At 41.6% G+C, this 21,141-nt stretch overlaps 1 protein-coding gene across 1 annotated transcript; it reads left to right on the top strand.

The window, feature by feature from the left end:
• Window positions 1–8,854: 8,854 nt before the first annotated feature.
• Window positions 8,855–15,506, top strand: LOC129208350 (stromelysin-1-like). The gene is made up of 10 exons (XM_054830927.1): window positions 8,855–9,013; window positions 9,159–9,403; window positions 9,868–10,016; window positions 10,129–10,260; window positions 11,115–11,276; window positions 11,840–12,059; window positions 13,196–13,329; window positions 13,856–14,015; window positions 14,871–14,974; window positions 15,173–15,506. Exons 1-10 carry the CDS (start codon window positions 8,912–8,914, stop codon window positions 15,280–15,282), a joined length of 1,518 nt encoding a protein of 505 aa, XP_054686902.1. The 5' UTR covers window positions 8,855–8,911; the 3' UTR covers window positions 15,283–15,506.
• The last annotated feature ends 5,635 nt before the right edge of the window (window positions 15,507–21,141 follow it).

The raw sequence follows: 21,141 nt of genomic DNA on the forward strand, positions 1-21,141 counted from the left end.
CCACCTGTGAAATGCCTATTAACACCAAAGGGAATTCAGACCAGGTTCTCACTCACTTTACATAAAATGATCAATCTTTCATGTCAATTAAACTTTTCTTAATTTTACCCCACAATAACATGTGAATATGTTCTCAAATATTCATCACAGGAGAGAAGTCCTTTCTTTGCAAGACTCAGAAACAGATACACCATATCTGTTTTCAGAAGAAATAAACCATGAAAATAATTGCCAGATATTTTATTAGAAGATAGTTTCAGATGCATTGGGATGAACAGTTCTTTGAATGAATTGGGGTTTTCCTCATCTTTACATTTTTCCAGAATATAAAGGAATACACACCTGCTTCTTGCAGGATTTTGGTATGTCAAAAGAATGAGGTTTTTCAGATGAAAAATAGAAAGAAATCAAGTTTTTAAATGATCCTGCTTTCCTTTCACTGCATGCTGTCAACTAACAATATAACTTGGACAACAAATATATTATTCACTTTATTTTTCTTCCATATAGCGTGAATAGAGTGATAATATCTTTATCTGGGTTTTGGTTTTGTTTTGGTTTGTTTTTTTCATTTTTAATTGCTTCACAAATATTATTTGTGTTCTCAGGCAGAATGAGGAGACAATATATGTCATAGATGTTAGAGGAATGAGCCAATGGTCCATTTAACACAGCATCCTGGCTCTAACAGAACAAAATTTTGATGCTGCAAAGACAAAATCCCCACAGTATAGCTCCTTTAAGAATATCAGTGTCTAAAAGGACATTCCTGTGTCACCTGAGGCAATTCTAACCCTGTATTTTGCAGTGCAAGTCCAAAGATCAGTGACCACTTCAAGAAACACTAAAATATGAAAAAATTATGCAAAATATATTAAAAAAATCACAGCCTATACCCTATGACCTTTTGATATTTTTAATACCAAACTGAATCTGATTACTATTTTTTATGCTGTGTGTATCCATTTGCTAAATAGCATAGATAAAACAAGCTCTGTTATTACATAGATACATTTTCATGCTAAGAAACTTTTCTTTGGGTGTGAAAGAGAAGCAGATGGCTTCAGAATCAAATACAATATGAGATTATTTATTTAGAGTTTAATTACAGGTGTATCAAGTAATCATCTGGGAAAAGATAGTTGGCATATGTTGGGCTGGGAACCTATTATTAAGAGACAGGTAAGGCTAACCAAAATTATCCTGGGGAAATAAAAAATTCCCTAGTTATTTCTGGAAGAAAGAGAAAGACAAATTCTGACCTGTGGACAATAGATAAATTAGTGACTGGGAGGGAGATCATGATGTGCCATAATTGTGTGTGTGTTGATGCTGTAGTTTTTGGTATCCAACACAGCCGTGTGATTTAGTTTCCAGCTCATCTTTATAAGGCATTGTGTAAGTCTCCCTTAGTTTGTCCTACATAGCTACCGACAGAGTACATTGTACACTTGATGAAGTGTCTCCCATTGCAAGAAGTTCATGTATGATCTGGAGATTATAATGGGTTTATGATGACATGGTTACAGTAAGGACAGAAGAGATCCGTTGACAAGCTTTGTGTGTCTTGTAAATTCATGATCTAGGGAAAAATCAGTCTTTATGAATTACACAGCTGCCTATTCATTCCTCAAACTCCATGACAACCCACAGCACTTCCTTCTGTTCACATTCACCTGAACTACTTCTCATAGCCCTGAGAACAGTTTACTGGGTCTTTAGCATGTGAAGCATTATCCTAAGGGATTCTGGAGACAGAAGACTGTGATCAACTCTTACAAAACTATAGTGAAGCAACATCCTGATGAGCTTGTTTTGTACTTTTTTAATTAGCTGAAGGCCACTGGATAATCATTTCCAACCAAGTCATGTGAGTTCAATTCCTTGAGAACTTTGTGAGCACGAAAAAATAATCTAATTTAACATCTGAAACCTAATCCCTGTCCTTGCTCATGACTGCACATACAAGCTTGGTTCTTGCGCCATCCTCAGCAGTGCCAGCTGGAGAAACTTCTGCTCACCAGTCCCTCCCTTGGCTGTACAGCAGAACTGATGCCTCCCTGACACACTTCACTCAAATCACTTGAATTTGATGAAACAATTAAAGCTACAAAGGTTTAATAGTCCAACTTATTTTGGGTGAGGTAATGTGAATTCATTTGAATATCTCAGCTAGATGTTCTGAGAGGACAGTAACCTCTCTGCAGGCAGATAGTGGTGAACTGGAGGAAGACACTGCCAGAAAGTGACATATTAATGAGGTCTTTTCATCTCTTCACTTTGTTCTGAGTCCGCATTCTTGAGATCGCAGGTTCTCTGTTAACTACAAGAATCATATGCTCAATGTGATTTTTATATAAATTAAATAGATCATGGATTTAATATTTGCAGTATTTATTAAAATTCAGACTTTTGTTTAGTTAAGAAACATTCTTGGAATTGTGTTCCAAGGCAGTTTAATGTGTTAACTAAGGTGGTTTATTATTTGAACTGGTATTAAAAACTAAGCATTGTCTTTGGTATTCAGGTTTAAAAGAGATATGAAAAGATGATTGTTTTGTTGTAGCTTAGCATTGCCACAAATGCACAAGGACAGCGCCTTCACTGTAGTGAGCATCTTTAAAGAAGTAGTTTGAAAAATTGACCACCCTTTTTTTTAAATAAAAGTTTAAACAAAATCAATATTTTCCTTCTTTTAGACATACAACGAATATTCAGTTCTTTTGGCTACACTGCTTATGCTTATGTCCTATGGTCTGTGGTTTCATGGCTAAGAAATACATCTCTAAAACCATTTAATTGCCAATATTATTACAAAGTTGATAAATTATATCCTTGGCTGTCTGTGGTATCATTTAAAGACTTCCCTCGTCATCATTTTGTTCAAAGACATCCTTCTGCTAACTGAACCTTTGTGGGTGCAGGGCTGCTTGGAGCAGACAGGGCTCTAAGATGACCATCAGCACTTCTGACTACATGAGCAGTGCCACAGGAGACACTACCTCCTTGTGATTTTTGTACCATCTGAAAGGAAAAAAGCTATTTGATTCAGAAGTATGGACCACTTGAAAAATACATATTTTTGCCAGTGGTGGAGGCACCAGAAATTTTGAACCAAATCATGATGACTTCCACTGTCGTGTGTTTCCCTGCTGCCTCCAGCTCTCTGGCAAAGGGCTGCCTCCAAAGGCCTGGCCAATGTATTGGGCATGTACAGTGAGGACAAGATAAAGAACTGAGTGATGCATCTGGTGGCCACATGTATATGTTTTTACAGGGGGAGAGATAGAAGACTATACACTAACAGAAATTCTTCAAAGTGAAGAAATGATTGATTGCAGAAATGATGTTGATCTCCAGCTAAAGATGATAAGTAATGAAGGTAAAATTTATGTTTGGTACTCATGGTTGACTGGCAGCTGTTTAAGGATCATTGTAGACCACTATACAAAGTGGTGATCATATCCAGATCAAAAAAGGGTGAAGGTAATATGAAGTTGTCAAAGAATTCCAAGTTTATTAATATACAAATCTCCAGAAAAATGGAGCCCCCTACCAGCACAGTCACACAGAGCTTAAGACTGCACCAATCACTGGTCAAGTTCATTACCCAGTATTTAAAATGATTGTTCTAATCTCTGCACCTGAATAAATAAATATGTTGCATCTATCATGTCATCTGTATTCAGAAGACTTTCTGCCTAAGAAGCACACACGAAAGACAGCGAATATAGTATGAGATTCCAATATTAAAATATACAACATGAACTGAAGACCAAGGTTGCTAGTAGCTGATTGCCTAAATTCTCGAATTATAATCATTACATATAATAGCAGGATGACAGACAGTTTCCCAGAGTGCTTCCCTGCTGTTCCTGCTCATGTCCAAAAGAATCAGAGAACTCAGGCTTCTTAAGGAGGCATTTTGAGTGTTATGTAGTTATAGTGTCTTGGCTGAATATCTAAGCCAGGGTTTCCACATCAAATTATCAAAACTTTAAGCTTTTTTCCAGTTGACACCAAAAGGAATTCCAGAAAAGTTTGGAGACTCTTTAAATGACAAAGTTCCCTATCTCTCCCTAATAGTCCAAAGCATTGCATTCAAGTTCATGTAACGTTAACATATAATGTATTAACAATATGGCTTATGATAATATCTAAGTCAAATGCTTAAGCAGTTTTTAAGAGATGGGATGACCAACTGTTCATGGGAAAGTATTTTCTGTGGACTTGTTTTCTGTCCTTCAGAACCAAGAAACTACAGTAAATCTTCTTGAGGCCAAATGACCATCACCTTAACTACCAACACAGAGATCTGGAAGCTTGTTGATACACTTTGTAGCAGAATAAGAATTGCACAGGCTTAATTCCTTGACCATTAAAGTCTGTGTATGGGAGGGGCGTGGGAAGCAACATTTTGCTGACCACTTTCCTTCAGAAGGAAAGGTGGGATCATGCTCATATTTCAGTTTCTTCGATGGTTTGGTGTGTTGGGACAGTCACATAGTCTGAATCTAGTAGGGGCCAAGATGGTAACGAGGAAACAGTGAATTAATTGTGTCTCACAACCATAGTCCTTCCTGTCTCACCCATTGCTCAGGGCCGTGTCTAAATTCAGAGTATGGCCCCAATATATTGCCGCTTATGAAGGGTGGCAAAATTTTGTACTCTAGTTTAATTCCTGCAAAACTCTTGGGCATTGGATTCTGGCCATCAGTGCTGGATGATACAACACCAATGGACTGCAATCGCTTTGTGATCATGGCTTTGTAAGAAGTAAGTCAGTCAGATATTGCTGAGAGGAAATGACATGAAACTTAAGAAATTTGTTTATATATTAAATGCAAGTGTGGAAGTGATTTCAGCTTTGTTATTGTTGATAATACTCAAGGAGATGATACAGACATCAAAAAAACCTGAATTCCTGTTTAATTAAAATCAGTCATTGAGGCTATCTCTACATGCCATCCCTCAGTTTGCAATGGAACCTGGACAAAATGCTCAGATGAAGTAGAAAAATTACTAACATAATTATTAGCAGCAGCTCTATATTATAAAACTAGGATGAAGAGATCCCGCTGATGAGGGGAAGTACATGGATATACAGGCAAAATTGTGCAATTCAAGTCAATACCTATTTCAGGCTCAGTTTCAATACTCTCAAAGTACTATGTTGCAGAGATAGATAGTGTTTCATTTTCAGTAAATATTCTCTGGTTTCCCTGGTTCTTTTAATAGTAGACTAACTTTTTTTTTCCATGCAGAAAGATTTTCTGCTTGCCTACCTCCCCCAAGCGCTCCTTTGCTATTATCTAGCTGTTATCTGGCAAAGACTGATCTGAATAATGTTGTAAAGGGCTTGTGTCTTTTTCTGTTCAGTTATTGTTCCTCAAGTTTCAGAATCTGCGTGTACGAATTTATCTCCCAATCCCATTCTAGTGGAAAAAAACAGCGGCTTCTTCCATGTCTGGGTATGTCCAAGACCTTCATACCTCATCCGGCTTCTTTGACACAGACAGTTCTGAGGGGAAGGAAGAGGAGGTCAGAAAGAAGAAATCTACAGATCCTTCTATAAATTTAGGAGATGAAATCATAGTGTGTGTATGTTTAGTTAGTTCAAGCTTCCTTTGACCTAATTTGCAGTTGTTTATAGAGTTAATGACAATTGTTTATATGACTATGTTAAGTATCCTTCCACCACTTCTTTCCGTAAGTCAAACTGCCAAACAGAACTGGCATGACATTTCTGGATGGAATTTTAACCATACAAAAATAAGAAATGGCAAAATTCCCAGCTTGAATTTTGACAAATCTGCTAAAAAGCCTGGCACTTGTGCTAGATCCCAGAGGATAATATGAATTACGCTGTCAGAGGACAAAGAGTTCTGTGGTGGAGGAGTATTAGCCTGGATGCTGGCAGGCTTTCAGTGAAATGCTATGTTCTACTGCAGGGGTCTTCCTGGGAAAGCACCCACTCTTGTCCCTGAGTGCTGTGATTAAGGCACTCGACGGTGATATGGGACATATGAGTGGGAGTGCCGATGAGCTGAGGGAAGAAATGAGCAGTATTCCTGAATCCATCCTGGCTGCTTTGCTGCTGTTTCAGCTGGCAAGAGTCACCACTGCAGTCTGTGTGGTCTCCAATCCAGCTCGAGGGCAACAGCAGCTGTGGGGCACAGAGCAGAGCAGCCTCCCTGGGCAGGTGGGAAGATTAGCATCTCGTTGGGGTTACCTGTGGGGCCAAGGCATGAAACAGGCACCCGAACTGCTCAGCCTTGTCAAGAGTTGTTTCTGGGCACCCCTGAAACAGAACTCATGAACCAGTAGACCTATCGGTAAAGCAAAGGTGCCATGTGAGGTCATCTCTTCAGTTCAGCTCACCCCATTTAGATCAGAGCTGTGTCTTTGTCAATAAATCTTCACTGTGTCCACTGACGAGGTATTTTCAAGCACTTCAAAGCTCTGATTAAAGCCACAATGCATTTTCTGTTTGCACCTGTAATGCCTAAACCCAGGACCGAGTACTCATATTTGAACCCTAAAAGCGGCTGACAACTTTAGGGTCAGCATAAGAGGGCAAGTCCTCTTTTAGATCCATATACAAGGAAAAAGCACACTCACTCACACGTCTCAGAGCCGTGCAGGCTGCCTCAGCTGTGGATTTTCCCCACTCATCCTGCCAAACACTTTCACAAGGCAAGACCCAGCTCTGCCCCCCAGCACTAACCAGCACTCACCAGCCACTCCATAAATGTTAGCTCAAGCACGCAGGCAACAAACTCTGGAAGGGGAAGCCAACAGCCACAAGGAGCTGTAACATGCTTATCGGCAGCCATGCAAAAGTCAGTGAGAAATGATAGCTTCCAAAACGTTAAAAAGGGCTTGCTAAAATATTTGCCATCTGGTTGTGCTGCATCTCGCTGCTCTGACTGCTTTACCCCAGATTCCCTGGACACAATGTGCAGGGTGTTTACAAAACATTTAGCTGAAAGCAAAAAGGATAAGAGCCATATGGTAATTGCTGCTGCTAGGTGCAGAGATACAAACACACTATTTAAAATGGTCCTGCTTTGTGTCTGAATTTCTTTGCAGAAATGCACACGCTATACTCTACAAACACAGTTTGGGGTGCTGTCCCACAACCAACTGAGACAATCTTGTACCTTACTGCTGCCAAAAGGAGAGGCCCAAGCATCCCAGCCTCATGCCTGGCTGCCTCCCTGCATCCCTGTTCCCATCTGTGCCATCCCACCCCTCCTTTGTGCTGGCTTGGGTGCTCTTCTAAGCCTTAGGGAGCCGTGCAGTTACTAACCTGAGCAGAAAACTATCATTGGTGGGGTTGGGGTTATTTTTCTGGGCTGCTTTCCTCTAGCTTCAGCCCTCTGAACCAGTTCAATGAGGGCACACTTGATATCAGAAGGGCACAGGGAAACAGCAAGAGTGCTGGCCAGGCTGGGAGGAGCAGGAGCATCCCTTTACAGCACCAGTGAGCTATTGGCAAAGCTGCCCTCATCCCACTGCAGCCTTAGACATAAACATCTGTGCCACTTAACTCAGCGGTTCAGGGACCTGGGCTCTGACCTGGGTCATGCATGCAGTGTGACCCTACTCCAGCCGGCCAGTTCAACTCCAGTTTCCTTTGGAGGGAGGCCATGCCTTTTCCCCAGGCCACCTCACAGACTGCAGAGCTCAGCTGCTGTGGTGCTGGGGTTGTGTTTTTGAAGTTTCCAATGTTTGCTCTCACTGGAAAAGTGGTTTCTTTTCCTTCTTTTTCTCATGTTCAAAAAGAAATATTATTTTTAGCTCATTTTTCTCCTTTTGAACTTGCATTTGGACATTAAGTCAACACAGGAGACTTCTGCTTCAAAAGATGGATGTCTCAGAAATGACAGGCAAGAAAGAGGGAACTGAGTGACAGTGGTTCTGCAAACCCCTGCAGAAAGTGCAATGCACCACGTTCAGAAAAGGACATAGGAAGCGAAAGTAAGACTTCTGGCAAACTGGGGAACTTGGAATCTACAGCTCAAATCCTCATTGTCTTCCATCTGACTTGGGGCACATGTATTAAAATGTTCCTCTGAAGACCCCTGAACTCCCAAGGTGTTCTCTAGGGCAATTTCTGGCATTTCATCTTTAGTTGTGAAAATGCCCTTGGCTGACAGGCTATGCAGACCAGGATATATGATCTGGAGTCCTCTGCTGAGACTTTTACATTGTGGTGTGGAGGTTTCCTGGGGCAAGTACGGGAGAACAAGGGGATACAGCCATAAATCTGTCATTACACAGGCCAGGTAGCAGAACAGGTGATGGTTCTGTAACCATGCTGGGATATCAGGTTCAAGAGAAGAGATAAATGAGTCATTTGTATAATCAGTTACATCACAAAAATTATCAGGACAAGGTGGGCTAAAGGAAGGGGTTCATTCCTGACATGCTGAGGTCCTCCATGGCTGCCACACTGAGAAAACTGAGGGACAGTTTTAGGAGGTCTCTCATTGTGTGCTACAAGGAATTACAGGTTGTTGTCCCTCACAAAGACCCAGGTCCCTTTAGCACTTCTGAAAAATGAGGTGATTTTTATCCAGGTGACTGATTATAGATTTAGATACTTCCAAGTTTAAAATACTGGTCCAGTTTAGGAATGCAGGAAAAAAAATACTGTCCAATAATATGATTGCGAAATCAGGGGTTTTCGGGCAAGGTAAATTGTCATGTGTTAGCTTGCTTCTAAAACCAAATTTGTTTTCTATTTTTATGTGGAAGATCAGAGAGGATGTTATAAACTGAGTCATGCAGTTATTGACTTTAGCAAGCACACAACTGATATAAATAGAGAAACACTGGTGAGCCTTGCACAGAAGAAGAGATTGAGAGGTCTTCTAGCAAGGGCTGATAGGACAGGGAGGCAAAGATGAAGACAAAGATCCTTCCTTTCCTTGGGTTACTGTATGTTGTATGTTCTTATGCTTTCCCAGTGGTTCCAGAAAAGGAAGAAGATATGCAATTTGCTAAGGTAAGGACTACAGACAGAACTTAAATAATTTATTGAGAAAATGAACATAGTGATGTATTAGTGATGTAGAATACTTTATTAACAACTATCTGCATTTGAAAAGAAATGTTTATGTTCTAAACTGTTGCTTTTTCTTCCCCATCAGAAATATCTGGAAAATTTTTATGATTTTAAAGAAGAGAAAGATTCTCTATTTAAATCAAAGAACCTCAATCACATGGCTGACAAAATCCGAGAAATGCAGTCATTCTTTGGGCTAGAGGTGACTGGGGAGCTGAATCATAAGACGCTGGACATGATGAAGCAGCCTAGATGTGGAATACCAGACATCCGTTCATACAGCACCTTCCCAATGAGCCCTAAGTGGAAGAAAGAAGATGTGACATATCGGTAATATATATTAAAGCATGTTTCTCTAAACCACTGGGAAGCTTTGTGAATGCTAGCCAGAATACCAACAGGTTCTTTACTATTTATTCTTGTATTTCTCCATATAAAAGCCCCATTCAGGATGAAAGAGCCATGAATGTGGGGACTATTCATATCCTTTGCTTTAGGCTTCCAAACAGTGATGAAATTACCAAAATAGGAGGTTTACGTTAGTTAGTTAACAGCCTACTAAATAATATACTGGGTGGATAGAAGGGATACAACTGAGAGTATATATGTTAGGATTTCTGAAAGACATGAAAGAAAACTGTGAAAACCTCCTCTATTACATAAGCAAATAATTTGAAAATAAACAACTCGAGACAAATAATAATAACCACCAATTAAAATATTCGACCTTGATACTATACGCCCCAGCCACATGTGATCTCATTGCTTTTAATTCCTTTCTCCTTATTTTACAGGATTTTGAACTACACCCCAGACATGCTGCAAGCTGATGTAGAAGAAGCAATTGCAAAAGCCTTCCAGCTCTGGAGCAGCGTCACCCCTTTGAGATTCACCAGGCTTCACAGTGGTCAAGCAGATATAATGATCTCCTTCGCAGCTGGATGTAAGGGGGCACTCTTGTTAGGGAATGATAAGTGTTTGTCACTTTTTCTTACCGAGATGATGAAAGCATCACTTTTTTTTTTTTTTTTTTTTTTTTTTTTACTTTTTTTTAGTTCATGGTGACTTCTATTCCTTTGATGGTCCAGGAGGAACTCTGGCTCATGCCTACCCTCCCAGCAGTGGCATAGGAGGAGATGCTCACTTTGACGAAGATGAAAACTGGACCAAATTTACTACCTATGATGGTAGGTAACCTTAAATATTACATTGCCTGTTTTTTATTAGACACTGTTGTCTTGAAAGCAGTGTAAAGTCACAGATTCCATGGCAGTAGTTCCAGTATTCACTAAGATGTAAAATTTCAGTGTAATTCAGTAAAATGATTCTGCGTATTTTGACCTGGGCTGTAGTCATGACAGTCCCCTGAAGTTAATGCCTGGACTGCAATTGCAGATCCAGTGAAGGAAATCAGATTAGCATTAAACAGCAATATTGGGTCATCATGACATTGTAAGGCAGGGAATTCTGACCCTCAGTTAATAACCTTAAAAGTTGTAATATTGAGCTCTCACTTTTAAAATTTTCTTTATGATTTAAAGTGATGGAAATCTTTAACTTTTGCAAAGGAAAAAGAAATCCTTAGTTTGTTGGTAAATATAATAGTGAAGTGTTCTGATTTCCAGCAACGTTCAGGGATAACAGCCCACATGTTACTGCTCTTTGTGAAGTCGTTACCAGGTGAATTCAATGTCATTTATGATTTCCAAAAGCTGACCAGATGACTAAACTGTTCTCACCCAGTTTTCAGTCATTATTAATTTTAAAGAAACTTTGATTGTTTGTTAGCAGGAAAAATTCTGCAACATGAGGAAAAAATGTCCCCAGATTGGTTTCCCTGTGAAAAATAGATTTTTATGATTGGAAACTCATTTCTTCTCTAGGATGCCAGAGAACCTCTTGCTTGGGACACAGTTAGATTTTGCTGTTTTATTAACACTGTGAATGATACATCATGTTTGAGAGGATGGCATCTGTATCCCACTCGCATGCAAGAAAATGTATTGAGTGTTTGTTCTTTGTGCTGTTATTTTTTCTTTAGGATACAATTTATTTCTTGTTGCTGCTCATGAGTTGGGCCACTCACTAGGTCTTGGTCATTCAAATGTCTTCGGTGCTTTGATGTATCCTATATATATGGCCAAGGATACAAGGGACTACAGGCTTCCTCAGGATGATATTGATGGCATTCAGGCCCTTTATGGTAAGCAAAAAGCATCATTTTTTGGTTACCCAACAGCTAAAAAGTACTAAACTTTCTATTGCAGGAAGGATACTGAGGTTTAATTTCCTGATATTATTTTGGGCAAATCTCTTGGTTTCTTTGTGGCTAAGAGTCTACATCTGCAAAATGGAATTTGTGGGCTGTGTCTATGCCAGTAAGTCAAAAAGTCCAAGACCCTTTCTCCAAAGAACAGGCAGAAACAGCCTGTGTCTGTAGTATTAAACTCTCTTACTTTCCACAAAAGGGTGATCGCATGTACAACTGCCCTTTGGAAATGGCGTTTGCTCTACATCAAATCCTGAGCACACACAGTTTGAGAGGCCAACAGCTTGTCAAGGCAAAACAATGCCAGAGACCATTTTAAGTCAGCAACACAGACAGCCAAGTTAAATTGCCCAGGAACTTTCCCTGGTATTAATTTACTATCTGAGTTTTAACCTTAAGAAACCTATGCATTTGGCTCCATGTGGTACATCCTGACGCTCTGCAACATGAAACACTCTAATTCACCTTCCAATTCCACACTTATCTATTTCCCAAAGGACCCCCCAGGGAATCTCCTGCGCTTCCAACAACAGCTTTTCCCCCACAAGAACCAACTGAAATGACACCTGCAGAAGCACCAACTGAAATGTCTCCCCGGGAAGAACCAACAGAAACGACACCCTCCAAAGCACCCGCAAGACCAGAGGACTGTGACCCTCATTTGACTTTTGATGCTATCACCACTCTCCGTGGGGAAATACTGTTCTTCAAAGGCAGGTAAGCGCTTTCATTTCCAGCAACACCCTTCTGAGAAGCTTACAAAGGCAAAAGATACAGCTCAGTTCAAGGAATTTATCTTCCCTTGGTTACAAAGGAAGATATTTCTTTCTGAAAGTATTAAGGCAAGTTTGCAAAGTTTTACTAGCCCAGCAGGGCTGGGTGAGTAACATGGTTTATTGACAGGTGAGTAAAATGTTTTAAGCCATCATCCATCATCACCCACGTCTGGTAAAATTGTGCAAGGCTGAATAATCCCAGTGTCATTCCTAAGCCTGCAGCTGCTTCACATGCAGCACCATGCTTGTCACACCATCATGCATGTGGGTTAGGGACCTGAGGAAAATGTCTTTTGATGGCACTCTGACCTAGGACTCCGTACTGGACCACTGCCCAGTACTGCCTGTAGGAAGCCCCTGCTGTTATAGGTGTCCACTTTTTGAGCACGCTCTGACACTAGGTACTGTAGTGGTTTGTTGGCTGGGCACATCCACCCTGGAGAGGGAGAAGAGGCCCAGGGTGTCACCCACTTCTTGGGTTCGTAATTGCATTTCAATTGAACAAGCTTCCTTTGATGATGTGGGTCTGATTTCCCTTCTAGAACACATGATGAAAAAACTAATAGTTTTCAGGGAAGGGGAGGAAGGAGCAGTTCCTCCTTAAATTGGGTTTAAACATGTTTCCTAAGAACATTTAATGAACATTTGCAACCAAGTTGAAATTAAGAACACAACTGTGCCTACCTGCATAAGACATAGTGAAGACAAAGCTTCAATTGTCAGCACTACACAGACATCACTTGTTGTCTTGGGCTAGCCATCAGGGTGTCAGTGGAGAGGTCTACAAGGCCACCAGCTCTAGGTGCACCTGCCTGAGCTGAGGGGTTGGACAAAATGTCCAGAGGTCCCTTCCAGCCTCCACTGTTCTGGGACCTCAGAACAATCAGTAATAAAGGGCAAATGTCTATGACAGAACAGGGCAAAGTGAAGCACTGCATCCCAACAGGGGTGATACCTCTGCCTCACAGGGAGGACTGGCTCCAGCACCCAGACAGTAGGATTTAAAGTACTTTTCTGTGCTACTGATCTCTTAGTGAAACATGAACAATGAAACACTGCTGTTTTCATTTCTATCAGCTATGTCTGGCGCAAAAGTCCATATTTCTCAGAGATTGAGCACGACACCATCTCCTCCTTCTGGCCATCACTGGCAGGTGGCTTTGATGCTGCTTATGAGGTTGACAAGAAGGATCGAGTAATATTTTTTAAAGGTATTTCTCTTATATTTCCATTAGTCCTTTTTATAAATTAATAAAGTTATAGTACAGTTACCTTGAAAATACTTTCTGTATGTTATGTAATAAAATAATAATAATATATTCTTAATATTTAATATAATTTTCATTTTCAAAATGCTGTTACTGTCATTAACTAACACTGCTTCACGACAGTCCTGTATAATATGATATTACACTTCTTTTGTCAGTGAGATCATAGCTGAGAACAAAATTGATTGCCTACATTGTTACTTAAATACATTTTTAAAGGTGCCAAACACACCTAGAAAATACGTTGAGTTTTAGCTATTGAGTATATAACACTCTAATGACTATAAAAAGTGGAAAATCCTACAGCTCTGAAATACTCAAACTTGTGTGTGCCCTAGAGGATCATGTTCTCAGCTGGACTTCTGTGCTATTTACTGTGCATTTCCTATAAAGAAACCTCCGGGGCTTTGGTGAAAAGGTGCTCAGCCTCCTCAGGAATCCCTACTAACTTTTTCTGGTTTTCCTGCAGATGACCAGTACTGGGCTGTCAGTGGCTACAATATAGAGCCGGGCTTCCCCAAGCCCATTCAGAACCTGGGCTTCCCCACAAGTGTCAGGAAAATTGATGCAGCTGTTCATGATCAAAATGCCAAGAAAACCTATTTCTTTGTAGGCAACAAGTACTGGAGGTAAGGCTTATTCCTCTTTTACACAGAAGATACTCAAAATAGCTTTTAAAATGTTAAGTTACGTTAGAATTTGTACAGTAAGTTTGTGGCCTCTTATTTTCAGCCTTCTCGGCTAGTATAAAGCTGAAACACAGAGGCAATTACTCGTATCTCCTCGTAGAACAAAGTCTGTAACACCTGAGATAAAGACAACATCCATTTACTATTACCAGTCTGTGATTAAAAGATACAAGCAAATGAGCTTTGTTTACCTGTTAGGAAGCAATATTACATGAAATTAGTATAAAAAGATAATGTGAGTAGACTTTGTCATCATGTCATGTGTTCATTCAGTAGCAATTAAGGGACAGAAGTGCTCTCTGAAATTTATAAATGACAAATCTATCAAGAAAGCTATGAAAAGAGGTTAAAATATTTACTTTTTAAGAACCAGTTCAGCTAAGCAATAATGCTAACCCTAATAATTAATCTGTAATATTATGTTGAAAGAATATTATTACACCAGAAGTTTTCACTCATGGGGTCACTTCATAGATTGGATGATGTAAAATTAAAATGTTTGGTTTGAATAACTATTTAATTTAATTCCTCTGTACAAGCCCTATCCAGCTTTGTTATCAGTCACAGGGAATGGAAGTGAACTATTTAGTCTGATGTTCTGAAAACAGCCTTGCATAGGCCACTGAAGATGTGAATGCTCACACAGGCAGGATTTATACAGTTCTATGAGATCACAGATGCTCAAAGTTACTGGATTTTCAGCTGAGAGTAGGCTTATTTAGTAAAAATTCCACCTGGTTTCAACATTGAATATCACATGTTTGTTTCTTGTTTTCATGCAATTTCTTTATTTAGTTTCAATGAAAATACCCAATCATTGGAAAGGGGATATCCACGAAAGATAGCAGCTGACTTCCAAGGAATTGGCCACATAGTTGATGCTGCCCTTCAGAAAAATGGTAAAAAAATTAAAATATAATTAAAATCAAAATAAAAGATCACCAACCAAAGCCAAAATTTATGTTTCAAATACATATATCTATGAAATGTTTGTTCTGATATTTTCTTTAAATCACCCAAGAAAATAGCAAGTGTATATCAATATGTATACAAAAAGGAAATATTCATTTGCCAATATTTTGTCCTTCCAATTCTAGGACTTTTCTACTTTTTCCATGGAGCAAACCAGTATGAGGTTGACATCAAGAGCAAGAAACTCATCCGTATAATGAAGAGCAACAGCTGGTTTAATTGCCAGAAATATTAAGTGATGGTGCAGGGCTGTATTTGTACCAGAAATGTTTTTTCATGTTCTTTGATTATAAACAATATCATTCAGCTGTTACTGTGCATCTGAGTCTGAAATGATGGCCTTTGATAATTCTAATTTAAAATCTTAAAAATATAAAACAATGTACAGGTTTAATTTATTTTGTTTTCCAACTATTTATTAATCAGGTTGTTTTTGAGTAATAAAATATTTTGTTTGAGTATAGCAGCATTCATGTGTTTTGGTTCAGTCCACTGGACACAAGGCATCTGATATAACCACACACAAGCCTGGATGGCTCCAGGACCCCACCAGCATTTTTAGCAGAGCTCATTGTCCATAGGGGTGGAAGTTAAAGAGAAGCAGAAGTAGATGGGCAGTTTCTACAAGCAATAAGAAATGACCTGGGGGACACAGGAGGGAAATGAAGACACTCAGGAACAACGCAGGGGAGGCAGAAGAAGTAGGAGGAGATCCTATGTGATGGTATGGGAAGGGCTGTGGAGAGGCTGGTGGCTGTGGCCTCATCTGCCATGACCCCACAGCATGGGGACAGAGCGGTCAGGGCAGGGATGGGGATGGGTGCCTGATGGTAGATGGGGGACATGGCAATGGGCTGACAGAACCCGTGCTCCAGTGCTGCTGTGGGTGGTTTTGCTGGGCAGGGTCGGTACAGCAGGACATGAGCCACCGGAAAGAAGGGTAAGTGTCTGGTTTGGGGATGGAGGCAGCACGCAGGCAGGGTGGGAAGTGATGGAGATATCATCATGGCATCCCAGGGAGTCAGGGAATTACCCCTGCTGAGCTGTGACCATGTGCCATGGTAATGGAGTCAGAGCTGATGGTCCAGCTCACAATGCTGGACAAGAAACTACTCACAAGACCCACTTTCCAGAGCAAACAAGCCAAAATTATAAGAAAACCCCCCAGGATTTTCATGTAACTACTAGAGACGAAGCCTCCAGAGGAAGAGTAGTGAGGCACCGACAAAAGCACATGTGTTTCCTTCATCTACCTTGTGTGGGTCCCCCTCACAAGGAAATAGCTCAATGACTAAAACACCCCTTGGGCTGTAAGAAAGCTTGGCTGAAGTCCATCCTCTCCTTGAAAGGACTTGATCCCATCTCTCACAACGCTGCTCTGATGATGGGATTGTACAAGGAAGTCGACTCCTCCTCGCTATTCCTCTTTCTCTAGCAGAATTGGCAGAGGCAGCAAGAGGGTATGAGAATGGCTGATGAGAACAGTCTTCCAGTTACCATAGCTCAAACCCCATTAGGCAGAGGTAAGATTTGCTCCCGATCTTCTGCACAGGGCAGATCCCTCAGACTTATGGCCAAATACCTACTAACATCTGTCACACCATCCATCAGGACCAGAGGAAGCCATGTGTCTCCCAGTGTACCCACAGACCCACTGTCTCACTGTGCTAGCAGACAAGACCAGGGACAGGCAGCCGAGATGCTGCCATGTCTGATCTTGAAAAACCTTTTCTCTGCCATATTCTGCTCCTCATGTATGCTCTGTGCCATGCTAGATAGACACTGAGCACTGCTAAAGCAAGTCCTGAAACTGGCCTAGGTGAGAAATTAAGCTATGACTCTCAGTAGGGCTTAAAAGTCAAGTAGGGACTGAACAGCTCAGCATTGCCACAAGGGCAGTGGCGCACCACAGTGAAGTCATGGACTGCCAAGTGGGTGAGCTCACCTGGCGGCAGTCCAGGCAGGTCAGAGACACAGGAAAACTGGTGTTGCCCCAACATCTCCCAATATCTTTCTCAATAGCTTGTGCTGTGTATACAGCTTGTCCAGAAGAACCTTCAGTCCAAGGACTTTAGATGCCTCCAGGGTTAGGCAGGGCACTTGTGAGTACTGGTTGTACATAAACAATGGAGTTAATGCCCTTTGATTTTAAAAGTTCCTATACACTTCAATATCCTAACTAGATACCTTCTTGTATGTGAAGGCTACCTTCAGAAATCAGGCCTTTAGGCTCTGGTTGTTGGCTGAGACTTGAAAGCGGTTAAGGAGGAACCAAAAAGAATATTTCAGCAATGGTGAAGCAGATCATTGATGATGTTTATGATGACTCACATTGGCCATTACATTAACTTATTTCTCTTACATAAGGCTGGTACTGTTTTTTAGTGATGACCTCAAGGAAACAACAAAATTAAAATACTCCCCTCATCTCCAGGTATTAATTAACTTAAACTACCAGTATCTGAAAGTTGAATGATATTCACTTGGCTGTGAAGGAGAATATAGAAAGCATCCTGTGTTTTGGTTTAATCCAGACCATAAATGAAAGACAAAATGGCATGGATTTCACCTGGACAAGTGGACTGGTGTGAAGTGTTAACCATGGATTTTCCATTTGTATTTCTGCTTTGCTAATGTCTTAAACATTAGCAATGAAAGAACATTACTTTTGGTTTGGGAAAAGCAGTGAAATTCCTGGCAAATGGTATAATAACACGTAATTCAGATGGGTTTGGAAACAGGAGTGCTGGAGCTGCCTGTCTAAGCTTAATGGGCAATAGAAGATTTCTTGTAACCATGATTTTGTTATAACTCATAAATGATTGCTGGAATTAAACGCCTTTTGGATACCAACAGGGGAAATTTGTCTATAAACATAATTTCAAATACTCATCCTCTATGAATGTGAACTTTCCCTGCAGTCTGAGACCAGGTATGCAAAAATAGAGACACACAAAAAAAACCCAGTTACATCTGAAATTCTTGACTGCACAACTGTTGTCCCAGGCCCAATCTCTGGCACATGAAAACTCAGGCACAAATCACTTAATGACTTCACTGACAGTTTAATAGGGCCCTTACAGAGTATCAGTTGTGCGAGCTTGTAACAGTACATACTAACACAAAAATGTAAGGAGCACAAGAAGCAAAAAGATTCTGGGGAGTGTCTGATCTCCTGGCACTTCAGCCACATATACCAAGCACTTCTAAATGTTACGGCAAAGCAATGGGCTCCAGACCTCAACATCCGACAGTTCAGTCACCAGCACTTGCTCTTCAGCTGGAAAACTGGTTTAGTCCCACTAGCCGCGGCTGTCATATGTTGTTTTTTGGGAAGGAGAATGAGTGTGTTACACAGAAGTCTTTGGAGTTGATATGACAAGGATCTACTGCATTTCCTCTTCCTGGCCTGATTTTCAAGACAGTTGCTCTGGTTGTGAGGGAAATTTGGAAACATATGTCTAATGCTATTCTCTGTGCCTGGGATTTAAGATTTTCTTGGACAGGTTTTGCGTACAAAGCAAGACTTCACTCAGGGCCAGACAGCACTGCCACAAGCAAAGAAAAAATGAAGAATTAAGCTTCCAGGAGGCCCTAAATACTCAGCACTAGAGAGCAAAGAGTGACCTGTGTGTAAGCTGACTGGGACGAGAGGGGCCTTGCCAGTGAATCAGCATTACCGTGCTGGAGATGGATGACTGTTATATAAAAGCCAGAAGTAGGTCACACACTCATCTTCATCAGCAGTATGATATTTTTGAGGCTAGGTTTGTGCAGCCAGGTCTGAGGGTTTACAGCACAGCCAGGAAGGAGATGCCAAAGGCGCTGAGTTTGGCACTGCTCGTCCATGGCACAGGCTGAAGCTGCAGTTCTGCTGCTCGGAAGCCTCCCATGCATGGACCTGCTCTCCCGGATTTTGGCCAGGGCTCCTACACTGCTACGAGTCCAGCCTGGCCAGGGCGCTGAGGGTGCGTAAGGCAGTGGAGTGGCGCAGTTTCAAGCTCCACGTAATTGTGGTGGGTTGACCCAGGCTGGAGGCCAGGTGCCCCCAAAGCCACTCTGTCACTGCCCTTCTCAGCTGGGCAGGGGAGAGAAAATATAACAAAAGGCTCCTGGGTCGAGATAAGGGCAGGGAGAGATCACTCACCTGTTACTGTCATGGGCAAAACAGACTCAACTTGGGTAAAATTAATTTAATTTATTACCAATCAAATCAGAGTAGAGCAATGAGAAATAAACCCAAATCTTAAAACACCTCCCCCCACCCCTCCCTTCTTCCCAGGCCCAACTTCGCTCCTCATTTCTCTCCCTCCTCCCCCCAGCGGCACAGGGGGACAGGGAATGGGGGTTGTGGTCAGTTCATCACACGTGGTCTCTGCCGGTCCTTCCTCCTCAGGGGGAGGACTCCTCATACTCTGCCCCTGCTCCAGCCTGGGGTCCCTCCCACGGGAGACAGTCCTCCACCAACTTCTCCAACATGAGTCCTTCCCACGGGCTGCAGTTCTTCACGAACTGCTCCAGCGTGTGTCTCTCCCACAGGGTGCAGACCTTCAGGAACAGACTTCTCCAGTGTGGGTCCCCCATGGGGTCACAAGTCCTTCCAGCAAACCTGCTCTGGCATGGGCTTCTCTCCCCATGGGGCCACAGGTCCTGCCAGCAAACCTGCTCCAGTGTGGGATTCCCATGGGGTGACAGCCTCCTTTGGGTGCATCCACCTGCTCCATCATGGGGTCCTCCATGGGCTGCAGGTGGATGTCTGCTCCTCCATGGACCTCCATGGTCTGCAGGGGGACAGCCTGCCTCACCATGGTCTTCTCCACGGGCTGCAGGGGAATCTCTGCTCCGGCACCTGGAGCACCTCCTGCTCCTCCTTCCGCACTGACCTGGGTGTCTGCAGAGTTGTTCCATCTCACATCTTCTCACTCCTCTCGCTTGCTGCAATTGCTCTTGGTGGTTTTTTCCCCCCTCCTTAATTCTGTTACCCCAGAGGCACTACCACCGTCACTGATGGGCTTGGCCTTGGCCAGCGGCGGGTCCGTCTTGGAGCCGGCTGGCATTGGCTCTGTCAGACATGGGGGAAGCTTCTAGGAGCTTCTTGCAGAAGCCACCCTCATAGCCCTCCCACTACCAAAATCTTGCCATGCAAACCCAATACAGTAATTAAGCCCTCGTCCTTGGCAGAACAAATGAACTTAATTACATCATGTTGAGGCTCTAGGAGATGTTCTTTCACTTTTCTCTATACTACATTATGCATTAGGTTTTAAATATATAGACTGTGCATTAGCAATGACCTTGCCAAAAAAGGAGCAAATTTTCACACTTCTTGTCAGTGTTACATGTCTGTCTTTGGTACAGCTAGCAGGGGCTGGGGCTACGGGAATGCATCACAGGCAGAAGATTGACTCGGGAAGAGGAAAAGATAAGGGCAATCTTAAGAGATTATCCAGGCACTTTTAAAGGTTGAAAGAAGGAGAACATGGTAATTTTCACACTCACTTCTTCAAGCCAAAACAAGAGATTGTCATTATATGTTGTACTACTTCTGAATGAAGTCACCTCAAAGGATGACATCAAAGAAGATCTCAGTGGTTGTGGGAATTTCCGCACAAAGAATATTCTAAATGATTGAAAAATGCTTGAGGAAGTGATTGATATGTTGAGGGTAGTGGTGAATAGTATCACGAAAAGTGAGAAAGAGATTGACAGAGGCTGTATTTGAGAAGGCTGTTAATCGGAAAACTGTATAAATTTCATCAATACCTTCCTAGATGGTTTTGATGGCCACTAATGGCCCTTTCATTAGAGAGAAGGATGAGTGGGAAAATTTATCAAGTCCTACAGGCTGGAAAGTTATTTATTTCCTCTAGAATCATAGAGATACTATACACATAGAGACATTGTGGGAAGAGGAAAAAAGTTGGAAACACATAGTGGGGTTTTAAATACCAGAAGTTATTTCTGCAGAGAGGTATTGTGGATGTGTAAGCTGCACAGGAGGAATCTGCACCCAATTTTTAGATTAATCTCATCCACCCAATTAGAGGCACCTAAAATAATTATGTGAGCGGAGTCATTATCAAAAGCTCCCTCA

This window comes from Grus americana, chromosome 1, assembly GCF_028858705.1.
Source record: "Grus americana isolate bGruAme1 chromosome 1, bGruAme1.mat, whole genome shotgun sequence".
NCBI lineage: Eukaryota > Metazoa > Chordata > Aves > Gruiformes > Gruidae > Grus > Grus americana.

Excerpts from the sequence above, each read along its gene's own strand:
- LOC129208350 (XM_054830927.1), top strand. The coding sequence starts at position 8,912 with ATGAAGACAAAGATCCTTCCTTTCCTTGGGTTACTGTATGTTGTATGT. Across the intron at positions 10,017-10,128 it reads GATCTCCTTCGCAGCTGGAT|TTCATGGTGACTTCTATTCC; the intron begins GTAAGGGGGCAC and ends ACTTTTTTTTAG. Across the intron at positions 14,016-14,870 it reads GTAGGCAACAAGTACTGGAG|TTTCAATGAAAATACCCAAT; the intron begins GTAAGGCTTATT and ends TTCTTTATTTAG.